Raw genomic sequence first — 17578 nt, forward strand, 5'->3', positions numbered from 1 at the left:
AATAAAAATGAGTTGACGAAAAACCTTGTCCTTACTCTCCAGATTGTCGCAGACGACTGAGCGACCACGCGTGCGTATGCTAACTTCCCCTTCCACCAATCCCAATTGGTCTTAGCGCGCTGCGACGTTCAGTCGCTTCACAATATAATCACTGACATTTCTTTTCGGACAAACACTGTATATGAACACTTCAGCAAGTGATCTCTTTCATTAAGCAGGTTGGTCGCGGAACCGATGACAGCCAATGAGGCAACCGATGACACCCCAAGGGGCAACTAAGTTGATCAGGCGCGAAGGCGCTCGCGCGGACATCGGCGTGCTTGGCAACCTCGTTCATTCGACGCCACCGACGGGACGAGTAAGGCACCGCCGGCGCCAGGAGGTCCAAGGTGTTCATGAAAAAAAATAGCTGCGGCAACTTCGCGACATGCACCACACTCCGACGGAATACAACTAAGCTTGTGAGCGAGCTAGCTTTACTTCTATACATGGCTGATATCACTGGTACTCGCGAAAAATGTTTTTCAAGAATGCTGGTGGCCATATTTTTTTGCGACAGGGCCACCCCGCTGTCAGCGAGGGGGCGATGCAAAAATCTGAGGGGGGGGGGGGGTCAGGACATCCGGACATCCCCCCTGGATCCGCGCCTGGTGGTGGATCGACCCTCGCGAAAGCCGCACTGGTATGGGTCAAGCAGTTTGTTTGATTCTAGGAAATGTAATAGGCGACGGTTTATCATTTATTCGAGGACTTTGCATAGACAGCTTGTCAGCGCTATCGGCCGATAACTCGATACAGACGATGGATCCTTCCCCTGCTTCAGGATAGGGATCATTATGGCCTCTTTCCAGGCAGAGGGGATCTCGCCGGAAGACCATATGGAGTTATACAGACAGACAAGGGTTTTCTTCGTTTCAGAGGGCAGGTTCTTCAACATTTCATATAATATGCGGTCAGAGCCTGGGGCAAATTGGTTGCAACAGGCGAGTGATGCATGAAGCTCTGCTAAAGAGAAAGGTAAGTTATAAGGCCCGTTCCCGGAGCTCTTTCGTTCTAGTTTTTGTTTTTCTATTGCTGCTTTGTATTTTGTAAATTCTGGAGAATAGTTTCATGAACTGGACACATGTTCAAAATGTTCACCCAGGTGGTTGGCTTGGTCTTCCAAGCTGTCGCCCTGTGTGTTTACCAAAGGCAAGTTGATGTGTTTGTCGTCCTCTCACCTTGTTAATCCTGTTCCAGACTTTGGCCTCGTCTGTATACGAGTGTATACCTGATAAAAACTTCTGCCAACTCTCTCTCCTGGCCTGTCGGCGCGTTCTCCTTCCTTGGAACTTTATTTTCTTCAAATTGACAGGATTCTCTGCAGTAGGAGAATCGCGTAGCAACCCCCATGCTTTGTTCTGTTTCCTACGAACGTTCCTACATTCGTCGTTCCACCATGGGACACGGCGTTTGCATGCCGCACCACTTATTTCGGATATGCATTTAGAAGCGACATCAATTATGAAGGAAGTAAAATATTCCACAGCAGCATCAATTCCTAACGAAGACAAGTTGGCCCAGGAGATACTACTAGTAAGAGTTCGAAATTTCTCCCAATCGGCTGTATCAATCTTCCATCGAGGGGCTTGTGGTGAAGGCTCAGTTTTGGTTGTTCGCAGTAGCATTGGGAAGTGATTGCTCCCGTAAGGATTTTTGGTAACTTCCCATTTAAGTTCAGATAATAGAGACGGTAAAGCTATGCTAAGATCAATAGAAGAAAAGGTTCTGTTTGCGAGACAGTAAAATGGTAGGTTCCTTCTTGTTCAGAAGACACGCGCCAGAGGAGAAAAGAAATTGTTCAACAAGACGACCTCGCGCATCGATACGAGAGTCGCCCCACAGACTGCTGTGCGCATTGAAATCGCCAAGAATAAGATAGGGTTCTGACAATTCATCTATAAAGGATTGAAATTCATGTTTGTGTAAGTGGTAATGTGGGGGTATGTAAAACGAGCAAATGGTGATGAGTTTGTTTAGAAGAACAAGTCGAACTACCACTGCTTCAAGGGGCGTTTGTAGGTGCAAACGTTGACATGCTATGCTTTTGTGGATTACTATGGCAACACCGCCTGATGATGCGAGAGCATCATCGCGATCTTTACGAAACGTAACATACTGTCGGAGAAAGTTTGTATGTTTAGATTTTAAGTGCCATTCCTGTACACACAGCACTTTTGGATTGTGTTGGTAAAGAAGTTCTTGGACATCGTCGAGGTTCCTAAGAAGGCCTCTGACGTTCCATTGTATGATTTGTGTATCCATAATGAAAGTAAATTGGTGCTGTGTGTACTAAAAAAGAAAATGTTGCATTAGATTACAGAGCCCTTTCTAGGCCCCGTAACTCGGGATTTGTCCTTTCTGAAGCGGTCGAGGGATCCTCGCTACTCCTTAGGCGCTTGGTGCGCCGTCGGGATGGGTGTAGTGTCCATTGCCTCTTGTGAGGCGCCGGACGCTCTTGCGAGCGCGAAGTTTCGCGAGAAAGTCTCGCCGCGAAGGACGAGACATTTGCGCCCCCCAGCCCGGAGGTCGATGGGACTGCCTTTGGGCCTGAGCTGTGCCGGCTGTTGCCAGTGCTAGCAGGGGCCGGTGAGGGTGAGGCAGCCTTGACTGCACCCACCGCGGGAGTTGCTGGCGGGCGTGCGGGTTCACTACGCGTAGCGCAGGCTGCCACCGAGGACTGTTGCGGTGCCGGCAACCCTGAGGTAACCGGGCCTGTTTGCTGGTTGGGTGGAGTGGACTTAGCTCCTTCCACCCTGGGGGCAGGAGCCACAAGCGACAGCTCGCTGCGCGCGGGCTGGGCAGGTGGCAGTAGCCGCTGCGACGCTGCCCCTTGACGCGCCGCATCAGCATAAGTGGTTGTGTGGAATGGTGAGCACCTTTTGCGTGCTTCCCTGAATGATATGCTTTCACGGACTTTCAGTGTTAGAATTTCTCTTTTTTCCAGCTTGAACAAGACCGGGAGTACGCTGGATGGTCACCATCGCAATTAACGCAGTGAGGTGTGGCCTCGCAATTGTCTGAGGCATGGCCTTGTACTCCACACTTGGCACAGGTGAGTCGACCACGGCAGCTCTGCGAGCCATGCCCGAATCTTTGGCATTGGTAGCATCGTCTAGGATTTTGTATGTATGGTCTTACGGCTATCTTTGTGTAGCCTGTTTCAATGGTTTGTGGCAAGACGCTTAATTCAAAGGTAAGTATCAGATGTTTCGTGGGAATTTCTTTGTTGTCCCGTCTCATAACGATGCGCTGCACATTCGTGACGTTTTGCTCCTTCCATCCTTCCAACAACTCGGTTTCAGATAGGTCGATAAGGTCTGCTTCAGATACTACCCCCCCCCCCTTTACTGTGTTCATGGACCGATGCGGTGAAACGGTAACTGGGACATCACCAAAAGTAACAAGCTTGCCGAGTCTGTTGTGTTGCTTCCTTATCACGTAGCTCAAGCAGAAGGTCCCCGCTTGGCATTTTGGTGACTTTGTAGCCAGGGCCTAGCGTGTTGGTCAAGGTTTTAGCAACTAGAAATGGGGATATGGTTCTAGTCTTTCAGTTCTTTCACTATGTACTACGTGATATCGTGGGAAAATATCTTTAGGCCGGGTCAACAAATTTAAAATGTCATCGGTGCGTTCCCTCTTCTGAGGGAGACGATCAAGAAGCCGAGGAAAAGCGGGCGTTCCCATAACAATTTGGTGTGCTTCGGCAGAAATGGCAGCCACCCACCACGGAGTCCAACAAGGGGACGCTGCAGCACTTCACGTGTAAGGCTGCAGGTGCCAGCCGTACATTGCCGCTATAACCTTATATATAAACCCAAGAGAAGGGCACCTACACAAGGTTAACCCAAGCCGCCTATGAAAAGTCAGGAAGTAATAGAAGAGAAGAGGTGACAGGACAGTGAGGACAGAAAAATAGAAAAGAAAAAGATCGGAGAGGGGGACAGGAAAAGGCGACCAGCCGATTTCCCCTGGGTGGGTCAGCCCAGGGGTGCCGTCTACGTGAAGCAGAGGCCAAAGAGGTATGTTGCCTCTGCCGAGGGGCCATAAAGGTCCAAGCACTCAGCATTGGCTCAACCCCCAGGATCCCCTTTTCCCCGGACACGGCTAAGCCACGCACGGTTAAGCGTGGGAGGGTCCAATCCTCGTGTGCTCGGGTCCGTGGTGTCACAACACACCAAACGCCTGCTTACGCAGACGCCCCTGCGGGGTTAGAATTTTTGAATAAACGAGGTAGGCGCCACGGGAGCCAGAAATTATTAGTAATTCTATAACCTTACCAACACCGCATGGATCGATGACTATTCGGTTCATAGGCCGGAAGGCATGCGCGTCGTGTGAAGGTGGGGAGTGGTGGATTAGGAACAACGACATTGCGTTTGCGTGCCTGGAACAACGTCCTTGCATCCCGTCTCGGTTGGGAAGCGAAGCCGCCACGTGTCCGGCTCTCGCGTAACATTGTGTTGTGCCAAATCACTATCATGAACATTGATTACCTGATGAGTTCGATATGTCATATCAATTTTATGATCTGCGCTCTGTTTTATGATGTGTCAACCAACTCACCCGGCCTTCTGCCACTTTGTTTCTAACGATTGTTTTCGAAATCTCCAAAGTTTCGAGATACCATTTGCGGGCAGCATTAAAGCTCGCATGTCCCATGCTATGAATCGTTCAACAGACAATTTACACTCCATAAATATTTACCGCGAACATAATGATTAAAATCTCTAGCAATAATCAATTTCTCGCAACTAAATTAAGTATGCACCACAGCTTGAATGCTAATTGCATTAACGTGAATAATCATCCCCAAAGGCTGCGTACATGCTGACTTCGAGCTCTCACCCTTCTTCAACGCTGGCCTCCAAGAATGAAGATGCTTCGTCCCGAGATGGGTTGCCCTCGATGTTTTCGTTTCTTTTTCGCCCTCCCACTGATCCGCATTGCGTTCCCGCCGCTCGTGGCTTCCGCACACTTGACTTGTTCTTCGCATCTGGCTTGACCTCAGACTCCGGCTTGACCTCAGCCTCCGGCTTGACCTCAGCCTCTGGCTTGACCTCAGACACTGGCTTGACCTCAGACACTGGCTTTACCTCAGACACTGGCTTGACTTCATCCTCTGGCTTCCCACCCAAACTAGATTTGTCCTCGGGACCAGGCTCGTTCTTAGGAATTGGCTCCTCCTTGGGAGCTGGCTGCGAGTAAAATTAACACGTTTCTCAATGGCGCTTGCAAATCGATATTCCTATTGCGAAATACGTTTTTCGTCCTATATTTCTTTTAATTTCTATCAAGAGAGAAAGCTCTAGCTCGGGCGACCATCATATATGCTTCTTATTTATTTATTTTTTCTCAAGACAATGGCACGAAGTTGTCTTGGGAGGTACGGCTAAAGGTGAACGGCTGCCTGACTATAGGCCGTGGCAACCTTACATTTGCTGCAGTAAGGCAGAATCATTCTGTAAAAGCACAATACATTAGGTGCATGAAAACGATGCTTAACACCCTTCATATTGCTCAACAGTTCTTATTAAACCATTTTACAACGTACGATGAACACCAAAATATGAGCTAAGACAATGATGGCTCGAAATAGCAAATGCGGAAAAACTTTAATACTCCTATAGCATTTTCATAACTTGCTTCTTAAATTTATGCGTTGATATAGCAGCTTTTTACAACTCTAGCCCCATGGGATAATTGTTTAAAAGGTAGACAGTTGAGTGACAAGCTCGTGTTACCCATATTGACACAATGATGTGGGGCTCACGCACAGCGGGACGGCGCGCGCAAAGGTCGGCGCCGTGAAAGACGACGAAGCGCGTAGGCTGCACGTTCTTCTTCTGGCCCGCCATTAAAGAGAAGCATCTATTTTTCAAGACTCCGTCTTCGTTCTACGTTACATTTTTCTGGTGGAGGTGCTGGGTACATGCTACCACTCCCAGATCGAACCCCGCCTACAAGCCCAGTACGAAGTCCGGTCGAGCTGACTCCTGTTCACGTACGGACAAGCCGTCGACTTCAAGGACTGCCACCGGAGCACGAGCCTCTACCCAACCGAGTCAGAACGATGAGTACATCAGTTCCGTCTTCTTCCTCAACTGCACCGACCGAGGTCGTGCTTAATCAGCCGCTAATCCCCAAATCCTTCCATGGGGACACCTTCGAGGATGTTGAGGACTGGCTCGATCACTTTGAGCGTGTCGCAGAATTCAACGGCTGGACTCCGGAGCGCAAGCTACGCAACGCCTACTTTGCCCTCGAGGACGATGCGCGGACATGGTTTGAGAACCGTGAGGCGGCCCTATCAACATGGGACGAATTCCGACGGCAGCTAATCAGCACATATGCCAGCCTCGATCGCAAGGAGCGAGCTGAATCTGCAATTCAGGCGAGAGTACAGCGGCCGAACGAAAGCGTCGCAATGTTTGTCGAGGATATGTGCCGACTTTTCCGACGCGCGGATCCGTCCATGCCGGAAGAAAAGAAGCTCAGGAACTTAATGCGTGGTGTCAAGCAAGAGCTATTCGGAGGCCTGATACGCAACCCACCAAGGACCGTTGCAGAGTTTCTCGCGGAAGCCACATCAATGGAAAAGGCACTGCAGCAGCGAACAAGGCAGTACAACCGCGACGTGTCGACCCTATCACGTGACCATCTCACTATACCTGTTGACAATACCGACGCCTTGCGGGAGCTCATTAGGCTTGTTGTTAGAGAAGAGCTCCAGAAGCTTCAGGTGGCTCCGGCATCGGTACCGCGACTTGCTCTGGCTGAGGTCATCCGAGAAGAAATCAGGCAGGCAGTCCAAGTCCCAGAGCGAAGCGAGACACCACAGCCCGAGATACGGCAGCCACAGCCTCGCATGTCGTATGCGGAAGTTGCGCGAAGTTCGTTGTCGCCGACTTTTCACGGTGTGAGCGACGTGCCGGACTTCCATGGAGTGCGCGCCGTGGAACAAGCAACTGGCGACGTCAGGCCTCGCCGCACGCCATTCATGGCTGAAGCGCGACCACCCCGCAAGAGCGACGTATGGCGCACTGCAGACCGGAGGCCCTTGTGTTTTCATTGCGGTGAAGCCGACCACCTCTACAGGGCATGTCCTTACCGCCGAGCTGGGCTCCGTGGATTTTCACTGAACGCCCCGTGCCCACGAAATGGCGAACGCCCCCTAGAGATTGAAGCCTACCTCGCGGACGCCAGGACCTCGTTTGCCCCCACGATTCCATGACACCCGGTCACCGTCACCCGCCCGAAACAGGTCTTCCAGCCCCCTCTTCACGCCGAGCGCAACAAGGCGTCGCTCACCCAGCCCTGCTTCCCGGGAAAACTGAGTCCAGCGACCTGCGGAGGTGAGGTCGCTGACGTTGCGAACGCTGAAGATCCTCCACTACGACGACCGCGATATGACGCAATTGAGACGCAGAGAAATCGGTGCAGTTCGGTGTCAGTATCTTGCGACGTGCCAGTTACCATAGATGACCACGAATTCACTGCGTTAATCGACACGGGTGCGGACACGTCTGTCATTAGCCAGAATCTCGCACGTATGCTGAACAAAGTTTCGACGCAATGGGCCGGAACTCAGATTCGTACTGCGGGAGGGCACCTCTTAACCCCAATGGGCCGCTGCACGGCACGAGTCAACATTCGAGGCTTCACGTACATCGGCGACTTCGTCATTCTTCCTGAATGTTCAAAGGACCTTATACTCGGCATGGATTTCCTTCAGGCGAACGGCGCTATCATCGACCTGCAAGAGTCTAGAGTCAGTTTCGCTACTACGCAAGCCATAGCGCACAGTAATGACAACGACCGTGACATCGCGCTACGCGTTGCAGACGATCACGTCACGTTGCCACCCAAGAGCAGTGTGCTTACCCTTGTCCGATGCGACATGGAGGACGTCGCCGAAGGAATTGCTGAGGCAAACATCCCCCTGCTTCTTGAGCGCCACATTTGCATAGCCAGAGGACTTCTTGAGGTGCAAAACAAATGTTCAGTCGTTTTGCTAACAAACTTTAGCAACGAGTATCGACATGTACCACGAGGAACGACAATCGCATTTCTTCGAGAAATCATTCATGTTACTGACATTGGCACATTGGAAATCGCATCGTCTCAGCAATCTGAGTTACCCAGCCTAAACGAACGGATTCACGTTAACGATACGCTGCCAAACCATCAGAAAGACTGACTACTGAGTCTCGTGAACGAGTTTGCCGACTGTTTTTCAACGTCGTCCAAAGTACGGCGTACGTCCATCACAAAGCACCGCATTATTACGGATGAATCCGCACGTCCTGTTCGCCAGCATCCTTACAGAGTGTCTCCAGTGGAAAGGGAAGCGATCAAGCAGCAGGTGAAAGAGATGCTCCAAGACGACGTGATCCAGCCGTCCACAAGCCCGTGGGCCTCCCCTGTAGTGTTAGTCAGAAAGAAAGACAACACGTTACGCTTCTGTGTAGATTACAGAAAGTTGAACCGTGTCACCAAGCGCGATGTTTATCCACTGCCACGCATCGACGACGCATTGGATCGTCTACAACATGCCAAGTTCTTTTCTTCGTTGGATCTTAAATCCGGATATTGGCAAATCGAAGTTGATGAACAGGATCGTGAAAAAACAGCGTTTGTGACACCTGACGGCCTTTATGAGTTCAAAGTTCTCCCCTTCGGTCTCTGTTCCGCACCTGCCACCTTTCAGCGGATGATGGATACCGTGCTTGCTGAACTCAAATGGCAAACCTGCCTCGTATACTTGGACGACGTCGTCGTGTTCTCGAGCACGTTCGACGAGCACCTCGCACGACTCGAGAGCGTCCTCGCTGCGATCCGTACTGCCGACTTCACCATCAAGCCCGAAAAATGCTACTTTGGGTTCCAAGAGCTCAAATTTCTCGGCCATGTCGTGGGTCCTCAAGGCGTCCGACCAGACCCCGACAAGTTAGCTGCCGTCGCCGAGTTTTCACCACCCACAGACAAGAAGGCTGTCCAACGCTTCCTTGGTTTGTGCGCCTATTATAGACGCTTTGTCGAGGGATTCTCGACAATTGCTGAGCCTCTCACACGGCTTACACGCGACGATGTGCCATTCATTTGGGCGGACGAGCAGCAGCAGTCGTTCAATGAATTGCGCCAGCGTTTGCAAGCTGCCCCAATACTTGCTCATTTCGACGAAGACGCAGACACAGAAATCCATACTGACGCCAGCAATGCGGGTCTCGGCGCAGTTCTTGTGCAGTGGCAAGATGGTGCGGAACGTACTATTGCTTATGCAAGCCGCAGTCTCACCAAGGCTGAGAAAAACTACTCAACCACTGAAAAAGAATGCTTAGCGGTTGTGTGGGCAATTAGTAAATTCCGACCCTACTTGTACGGTAGACCCTTTAAGGCTGTCAGCGATCACCACGCCTTGTGCTGGCTTGCCAACCTCAAGGATCCTTCAGGCAGACTAGCCCGTTGGAGCCTGCGCTTACAAGAGTACGACGTTACCGTTGTCTACCGATCTGGAAGGAAGCACAGTGACGCTGACTGTTTGTCCCGCGCACCGCTCCCTACGACATCGTCGGACCCTGACTATGACTTGCCATTTGTCGGCGTTGTCGACGCCGTAAAGATGGCTGAGCACCAGTGCGCTGACCCTGAGCTGCTGCCGCTGATCGAGCACCTTCAAGGAGTTGAAGGTGTTTTACCTCGCTCGCTCGTGCGCGGCTTATCATCGTACTGTTTGCGCAACAACGTCCTTTACAGGAAAAACTGCGGAAGCGGTCCAAATACGTACCTCCTTGTCGTGCCGTCGGCGCTGCGCCAAGACATTTTGCAAGCCTGCCATGATGAGCCATGCGCGGGACACCTGGGATTCGCTAAGACATTAGCAAGGATACGACAGAAGTATTACTGGCCCCGGCTTTTTTCTTCTGTTCAACGCTACGTGAAGACCTGCCGCGATTGTCAGCGCCGCAAGAAACCGCCCTTTAAACCGGCTGGCTTTCTCCACCCTGTGGACCCTCCTCAAGCACCGTTCCAACAAATAGGAATGGATCTACTTGGGCCATTCCCAGTGACCTCTTCGCGCAACAGATGGGTAGTCGTCGCTACCGACTACTTAACCCGGTACGCCGAAACCAAAGCTATTCCGCAAGCAAACTCGTATGAAGTGGCCAAGTTCTTCGTTCACCACATCGTCCTGCGACATGGTGCGCCTTCTGATGTCATCACGGATCGCGGTACAGCATTTACAGCCGAACTTATGCAGGACGTTCTCCAGCTAACACATAGCTCTCACCGCAAGAGCACTGCCTATCTCCCTCAAACCAATGGATTAACGGAACGTCTGAACAGAACGCTGGCTGATATGCTCTCCATGTATGTCGACGTAGAGCACAAAATGTGGGACGAGATTTTACCCTATGTCACCTTCGCGTATAACACTGCTGTACAAGAGACTACACAGTTTACGCCGTTCGAACTTGTATACGGGCGCCACGTCACGTCAACACTTGACGCCATGCTACCTGTGGATGATATTAGCCCGACCAGCGAACACGTGGAAGAGTTCGTACAAAGAGCCGAAGAAGCCCGCCAGCTTGCTCGACATCGTATCCGGAGCCAACAGCATACCGACACCCTTCGATACAACCAGGGTCGCCGCGACGTCCATTACAATACCGGCGACTGCGTGTGGGTCTGGACGCCCATCCGTCGCCGTGGACTCTCGGAAAAGTTGCTCCGCCGGTATTTCGGTCCCTACAAGATTACACGCCGCCTCAGCGACGTCACTTACGAAGTCGTCCCCTGCAGTTCCGACCCCCGTTCGCTCCGTCGTCGTCCTCGCGCTGAAGTTGTTCATGTAGTACGCATGAAACCATACCATGCGCGTACGTGAACGCCCAGATGCACCTGAGGAACTCCATTTCTTGTCATGGCTGACAGAACTTTTTGACGCGACCGAGACGGTCGCTTTTCGCACGGGGGGCAATTGACACAATGATGTGGGGCTCACGCACAGCGGGACGGCGCGCGCAAAGGTCGGCGCCGTGAAAGACGACGAAGCGCGTAGGCTGCACGTTCTTCTTCTGGCCCGCCATTAAAGAGAAGCATCTATTTTTCAAGACTCCGTCTTCGATCTACGTTACAATATTTTGTTGTCAACAGTGGCTTCATAACCAAGAACCTCGCATTTTGGGTTCATTTTGCCAGTTCGGCCATCATGGGCCAATCGGACTTGGTTCGCCCACCTTGGTAGTCGTGTCATCAACTCTCTTCAATGCATGGAACTTCTTAATTTCTCTACAGCGTCACTTACCTTAGTTCATCCCGGACGAGTTGCTTTCAATGCTTTACGCCTTGCGCTTCACTCTCAAAACTGTGCGTTCGAGGAGACTTATTGGCTTGAATTTCCTCCCTTGAACAGGATGACAGCATTATTATTACTGCAAATGATTTAATGATTTAGCGTACACAGCTCCTGGCCTGGTTTTGTTCTTTTATTTTTCAGGCAAAAGAATAAAACGCATTACGCGCGTACTTGCTTTTGATTTCTGCTTGCAAAGCCTATTCATTTGCAAGTTACCCATTTTACGATCTTGAACGGCAGTTGTCCTGGTCTGTGACGACAGATAAGTGTCATTGCACTCTTTCAGAGTTTATTAGGACAGCGCTGTACTGTTCTTGTATGGCTAAAATAGAGCCAATTTGTGCGGCCTTGCCGAACCACAGTCTTATTTAAAGCGCAGGTGCATTTTCGAACAGTTGCTAAAAGAATATCAGTTTCCAGTAATAAACTGCACGCTCTAGAAGGCTGCATACCTCTGTTATCTTTTTTAAACGTTCCCGACTTATTGTATTTAGAGCACTCGTTTAAGAACGTTTTGCCTACACACATTTAAACTACACACATTTAATTGTGTTCACATTTAATGACAGGCACATTAAATCCGTTTTTGTCTTTATGTTAGTTTCCTTATGGTGATCTCGGCTTCCTACGATTAACTGGCCTATGCACACGGGCTCTTGCATGGATTCTCGAGGCTTACTGTCGATCATGAATTCTCGTTGCCCTCTTAGGCTATTGAGCATTGCTTTAGTATTGAGCATTGCTTCAATAATCTGAGTACCTATGTGCATTTTTTTCTCTTTTTTCTTCTTCTGGTCATGACTGCTGTCTGCCATGTGAAAGGGGGCCTGAGCCTTTGTCAAGTGAACTAGTTTTCACTTTTTGCTCAGGCCTCCCTCCATTTCTTTATGGAAAAATAAACCTGATATGATTTGATTTGATTGTGGATATCCTTCTTCAGACCTACTCTTACACTTTGTCGACTGAGGTACTCAATTATGTTTTGAAACTCCTCCACATCATTGCTGAATACGCCATTGCTATCTGCAAATCTGAGCTGGTTGAAATATTCACTAGGTTCTCACTCATAATCATTTCCAGGCTAACAGCTTAAATACTTCTAAACATGCAGCGAAGTGCCTGACGTTCTTCTAAATCGGCATTTTCCCGTTTTTCCAATGAACAGTTCAAGTAGCTGTAGCATCTGCATAGATATTTGCTGAGAAATTCGCATACGCGTTATGCTTGACCGAAGTCAAGCATGGCCTTAATTTGATTAAATATTTTCTTGGTGAAAGTTTTTTTACAAATACCAAAAGCAAAATAATTGGCCTAGAATTCAATTAATTAACGAACCTCTTTTTATGGAGTAATGTGATGTGGGCATTCATTCAAGTCACTGGCACACTTGATCTCTTGAGGCATTGCGTCGCAAACTTTTTGGCTCGACTATCCCCTCTGTCTTTCAATAAATTGACGGGTATTCCATGCTCTCCTGCCGCTTTCCCCCTGGATATATCTTGCACATCCCTTCTAACATCATCGTTAGTTACACATGGAACTCCTCTATCCAGCTCGTCACTGCTTCCAATAACGCTTACATGAATGTCCTGTGTTCTGTAGAGCTAGAATAGCATTTAGAATACTATACAATAGGACTTTATTTTCATCCAAAAAAAAGACTAAGGAGGCTATAGGTAAAAGCTTCCACTCAGAGCAGTTTGACAGAATCCTACAGACCCAGTATAGAGTTTCTCGGCAGCCTTTACGATGCATCAAAATTGCTTATGACATTTCCGTGAATTTCACGGCATACACCTTGTTCTTTTCAATGCTAAGTTTTCTTCTTACTGATATCAGGGTGCCCTTATCCGTTGCTGCTTCCTCGGACTTTCCGATGTCTTAATTGCTAATGTCACTTATTTTATTACACACCAACATATCTTACCTGAAATAACTGCTTCTGTGTATTTTATGAACCTCTTACCGTTGGTCCTGGGATGCTCGGGGAAGGTGACTTGGGGACTTTCTGCAAAATTTCTAACAAGCAAACATGGAGCTACTCGTGAGATGTCAGTGTTCTGCGCTAATTGCGTAGATTGTAGCATGCAGTAGTGTCAGTGTCCTGAATGAAAGTAAGCGTAAAGAATCACTTACTCGTCATGATGTCCAGAACAGCTGTAATCACCAGAGAAGCCATGAAGAAGAGTGAGTGAAATCACAACTCAGTCAAATGATATTCGTTTATGTTTATATGCAATTCGAGACCTACAGAGGTCTCAGGTTGTGTGGCTAAAGAAAATTTGTTTGCCTAACCGATGCCGCCACGCCCAAGGAAGCAAGGATATGCAATGCAAGACATTGGCACGGCAGTACACATCAGAATAATATAAACATATACTGATGTGTCACTAGATATTGTATAAGTAAAAATTGTATAAAATCACTCGCAAAAGTCATACACTATTTCACTTGAGGAAAATGACAGATTGCCGGCGTAATTACTGTACGTGGCAGAATTATACAATTCAAACAGTGCACCGTCTAATATTTCTTACTGATAGGAATAAAAAAATATCAAACCAAATGATACGAAAATGCAATACGGGAAATGCAATATTAACATAACTTTCAATTTCTTTGGCCGGACGCTTGTTTTTGTCAGACTTGTCTTGTATTATTGTTTCTTTTTACAGCGACGCTGGTAATTTAAGGGCAATGCCACCACAGTTTTCGTGTAGTGAAAACCATCAGTGAAGGCCGGCGTACAACAGCATGATCAGTATCAGATGTCAAAGAGCAATCGGTGACGCAACATCCATCGGGGCCCTGGATTAGCTTTCAAACGTAATTTTAATTATTATAAAATAAATGTTCCGCTCGAGGCACTTTGCGTGTATTCGCGGGCTTCTTTCACGCTTAGAAAAACACTTTTATGGAGCACGTGTTGAGCAACAGAAAACTGTATCGGGACTTTCTGATGTTGCTCTACGATTTTCTTATTGACACTTTTCATCTATTATAATAACTGATAAGATTGTTAATTCATTAAGACTGATCTAAATAGGTAACGCAAAAAATAATCTGAGTATCTCCAAGCGACGGCAAACATTATCTTGGTTCTGTCCAGCTACGTGGCATTTGCATATTTTTAAAGTTGGGCTCTAATTAAATGAAACACCTTGTAGAACTACAAAGCTCACATAAAAGGTGAATATGAAAAAACTCACTTATAGGGACAATCTTGGATAGGTTTCAGCCAGTGGCAAAACAGGCCCATAAAGTACTTGGTAAGTGTGAGAGAACTACCTTATACAGCTACGCTGTCTAATGTACGAGTTACTCGGATTGCCATGCATCTGTGAAGTATGTTTTGTTTTTCTAATAGCCGGTTATGAGTGGGGTGCTACCTACAATGAAGAAACAGCTGCAGCAGGATGATAAGTTGATTGAGTGTCTGCGCTTCACGTCAAAAAAATAAACAGGGAAGAGCTACAGCGATAATATTGGCTGGAAAGCACACAATCTTGCCAGAGCATTGAATTTGTTAAGGATTTGTGCAGGCTTACTGCATGCAATAATAGATATGTGATTATGTCAGCTGTAGTGTTATCTTATTACGGCGTTATGTGACGCGATCCATTTCTCGGAGTTGGGGGAGGGGGGTGAGTCGTTATTCTGTAAGTGTCCACCTAGAGGACATGCCCATTTCGTCTGTTGCTAAATTGCTGATTGGCTGGGAGGGTCTGTCTCCTTCTTACGCGTACCCCAGCACAGCCAATGAGAACTTCAGCAGAAGACGAAATACACATGTCCACTAGGTGGACACTTACCAGGCCTCTGTGCACGACGACCTGGCAACCATATCTTTTATTCAGAGGTTGCCAATATAGGCGTTCTACCATCGTGCACCGCATAAGTTCCTTCGGAACACCGCGATCGGGACGTGAGCTTACCATTCGTGAGGTTCGCGTGCAATTCGTCACGCCATGACGTAACCAGATTCTCGCCGTTCCTGGTCGGCCGCGATCCTGCTTTACCTAGTTCATTTATTTCCTTTCACTTATTGTGCCCTCAGGGCCTTGCGGAATTACAGAGGGGAGTGGGCAGGCTATACAACACAAATAAATTCATACAACAGGTACAAAAAAGCGTATAATTACTAATAACATCATGTAAGCAATGTTACAACCGTTTGAGACAGAAAAGCAACAGAATAAACACAGTTCAACAAAAGTGTTCAATCACGAACCATGATTACCATGCCATGGGAAAACACAAATACCATGGATCTGTGATGCTGACGATGTCAGTTGGAAGGTCATTCCATTCGCGGCAAGTCTTAGCTAAGAATGAATTAAAATGTTTCACTGTTTGCATTAGGGAATATGAACTTCGCTGTGGTGTATAAACACCGCCGGAAAGATGAGCAGGGAATGAAGGTGTTGATTGTGGTGGTAAATTTTGCGAAATAGTCTGAATGGGCCTATCTTACGGTGGTTAGTAAGTGATGAAAGACTTAGAGTTGATTTCATGCGTGATTCACTAGCTGTGCGAAAATAGCTTTAACATAAAGCAGACGTACGGAGCGACATTGTGCGGCTTCTAGCTCGGCATTCAACGTCGTGATGTTACTTGGGTTCCATACTGATGTATCATATTCTAAAAGTGGACGAATGTTGGATATATATATATATATATATATATATATATATATATACAGCAGCTTTATTTTCAGTGCTACATGTGAAAGCTGAAAGTTCCAGCGTATATTTCCTAAACTGTGGTTTGCTTTCGCAACTATTGCATTTATATGACTATTCCAACTCAAGTTACTCCTAATATGGACTACAAGGTATTTGTACGAATGAACAACGTCGAGTACAGAGCTATCATTAAAGTAATCCGGGCATGCTGTAGATTGGCGAGACCCACGCATAGCCTTGCATTGAGACGTTTACTTCCATGCGCCATATACGACACCAGGACAGAAGGCAATATAGATCCGTTTGGAGACAAGCAGTGTCGTAAGCATTAGTTATTTGTCGATAGATGGTGCAGTCGTCTGCATACATACAAATTTTAGAAGAAATAATAGCAGATAGGTCATGTATGTAGATTAGGAGTAGTAAAGGGTCTCAAACTGAACCCTGAGGAACGCCTAAATGCACTGGTGCTCGAGGTGCGTTGGAGTCATTAATGAAAACAAAATTTGTACGATTTGTAAGGAAAGCCCGAATCCAACTTCAACTTCAACTTCAACTTTATTTTCGCATTTTTCCTCCCTTTCTTACAAAGAAGAAAAAAGAGACAAAGAGAAAAAAATGCAGGGCAAAGAACAAAAAGCTGCATAAAAGCAGCTTGACGGGATTCCTTCCCCTTTCCTTGGCATCAGTTACAGCATATATAAATACAAAAATGGGTTACAGAAGTTCAAAACATATTCACATCTATACATATACAAACATCAATATTCAAGAAGTATAATTTACTCGCACATATGTAAGGCTCTTTATGCACAAATGTAGATACACGCTAAGATTTACGCTATACAGATTTTATTGTGAAATATCGGCATTATCCAGTGGTACACACACAAAAAATAAGCGGAACAAAAGGGAATATAGAAAGGTTCGAGACATTGTAAACAAGATTGCAAATGTGGTTTTTATAAAACTTTACCATTATTTATTAAATTTGTTTTCAATGTATTTCTTGTAATCGTGTTCTGCTCAGTATGAGAAGCATATAACAAGTTTAGTATTCTTGGCACTTGGTTCTGCAATCGCTTCAAACCATAATTGGTTCTTGAGAAAGGCAATGCCCACTGATTCCGGGTTCTAAATTCATACAACACTACCGTTGATTCCGTTAGATTGCACAAATTTCTGAAAACTGTATTGTTAGACCAAAAATATTTTTTAATTTTCAAGACAAGGTTATATTCATAAAAGTATTCAATAGGCAACACATCAAGAGCGCGAAATATTTCGAATGTATGTGCATCAAATGGAGCATTAATAATATGCCGGACGGCTTTCTTTTGTAGTGCTTTTAAACTATGAATGTTTGTTTGCGATGTCGTACCCCACACTAGCTTACAATAGTTAACATGTGGAACGAAAAGACTGTTATATAACAACAGCTTTATTTTAGAAGGCAGCATGTGTCGTAATCGGCAAATTATACCACATGTTC

At 47.2% G+C, this 17578-nt stretch overlaps 1 protein-coding gene across 1 annotated transcript in view; it reads right to left on the minus strand.

Annotated features, from left to right (window-relative positions):
* Positions 1–4883: 4883 nt before the first annotated feature.
* Positions 4884–17578, minus strand: part of LOC125947253 (uncharacterized) — a 69645-nt gene continuing 56950 nt past the window's right edge. The window contains exon 4 of the mRNA XM_049671667.1: positions 4884–5237. Within this exon, the coding sequence (XP_049527624.1) occupies positions 4884–5237 (354 nt within the window). The remainder of the gene's footprint in view (positions 5238–17578) is intronic.

The sequence above is a fragment of the Dermacentor silvarum genome, chromosome 7 (assembly GCF_013339745.2).
Source record: "Dermacentor silvarum isolate Dsil-2018 chromosome 7, BIME_Dsil_1.4, whole genome shotgun sequence".
Taxonomy (NCBI): Eukaryota; Metazoa; Arthropoda; class Arachnida; order Ixodida; family Ixodidae; genus Dermacentor; species Dermacentor silvarum.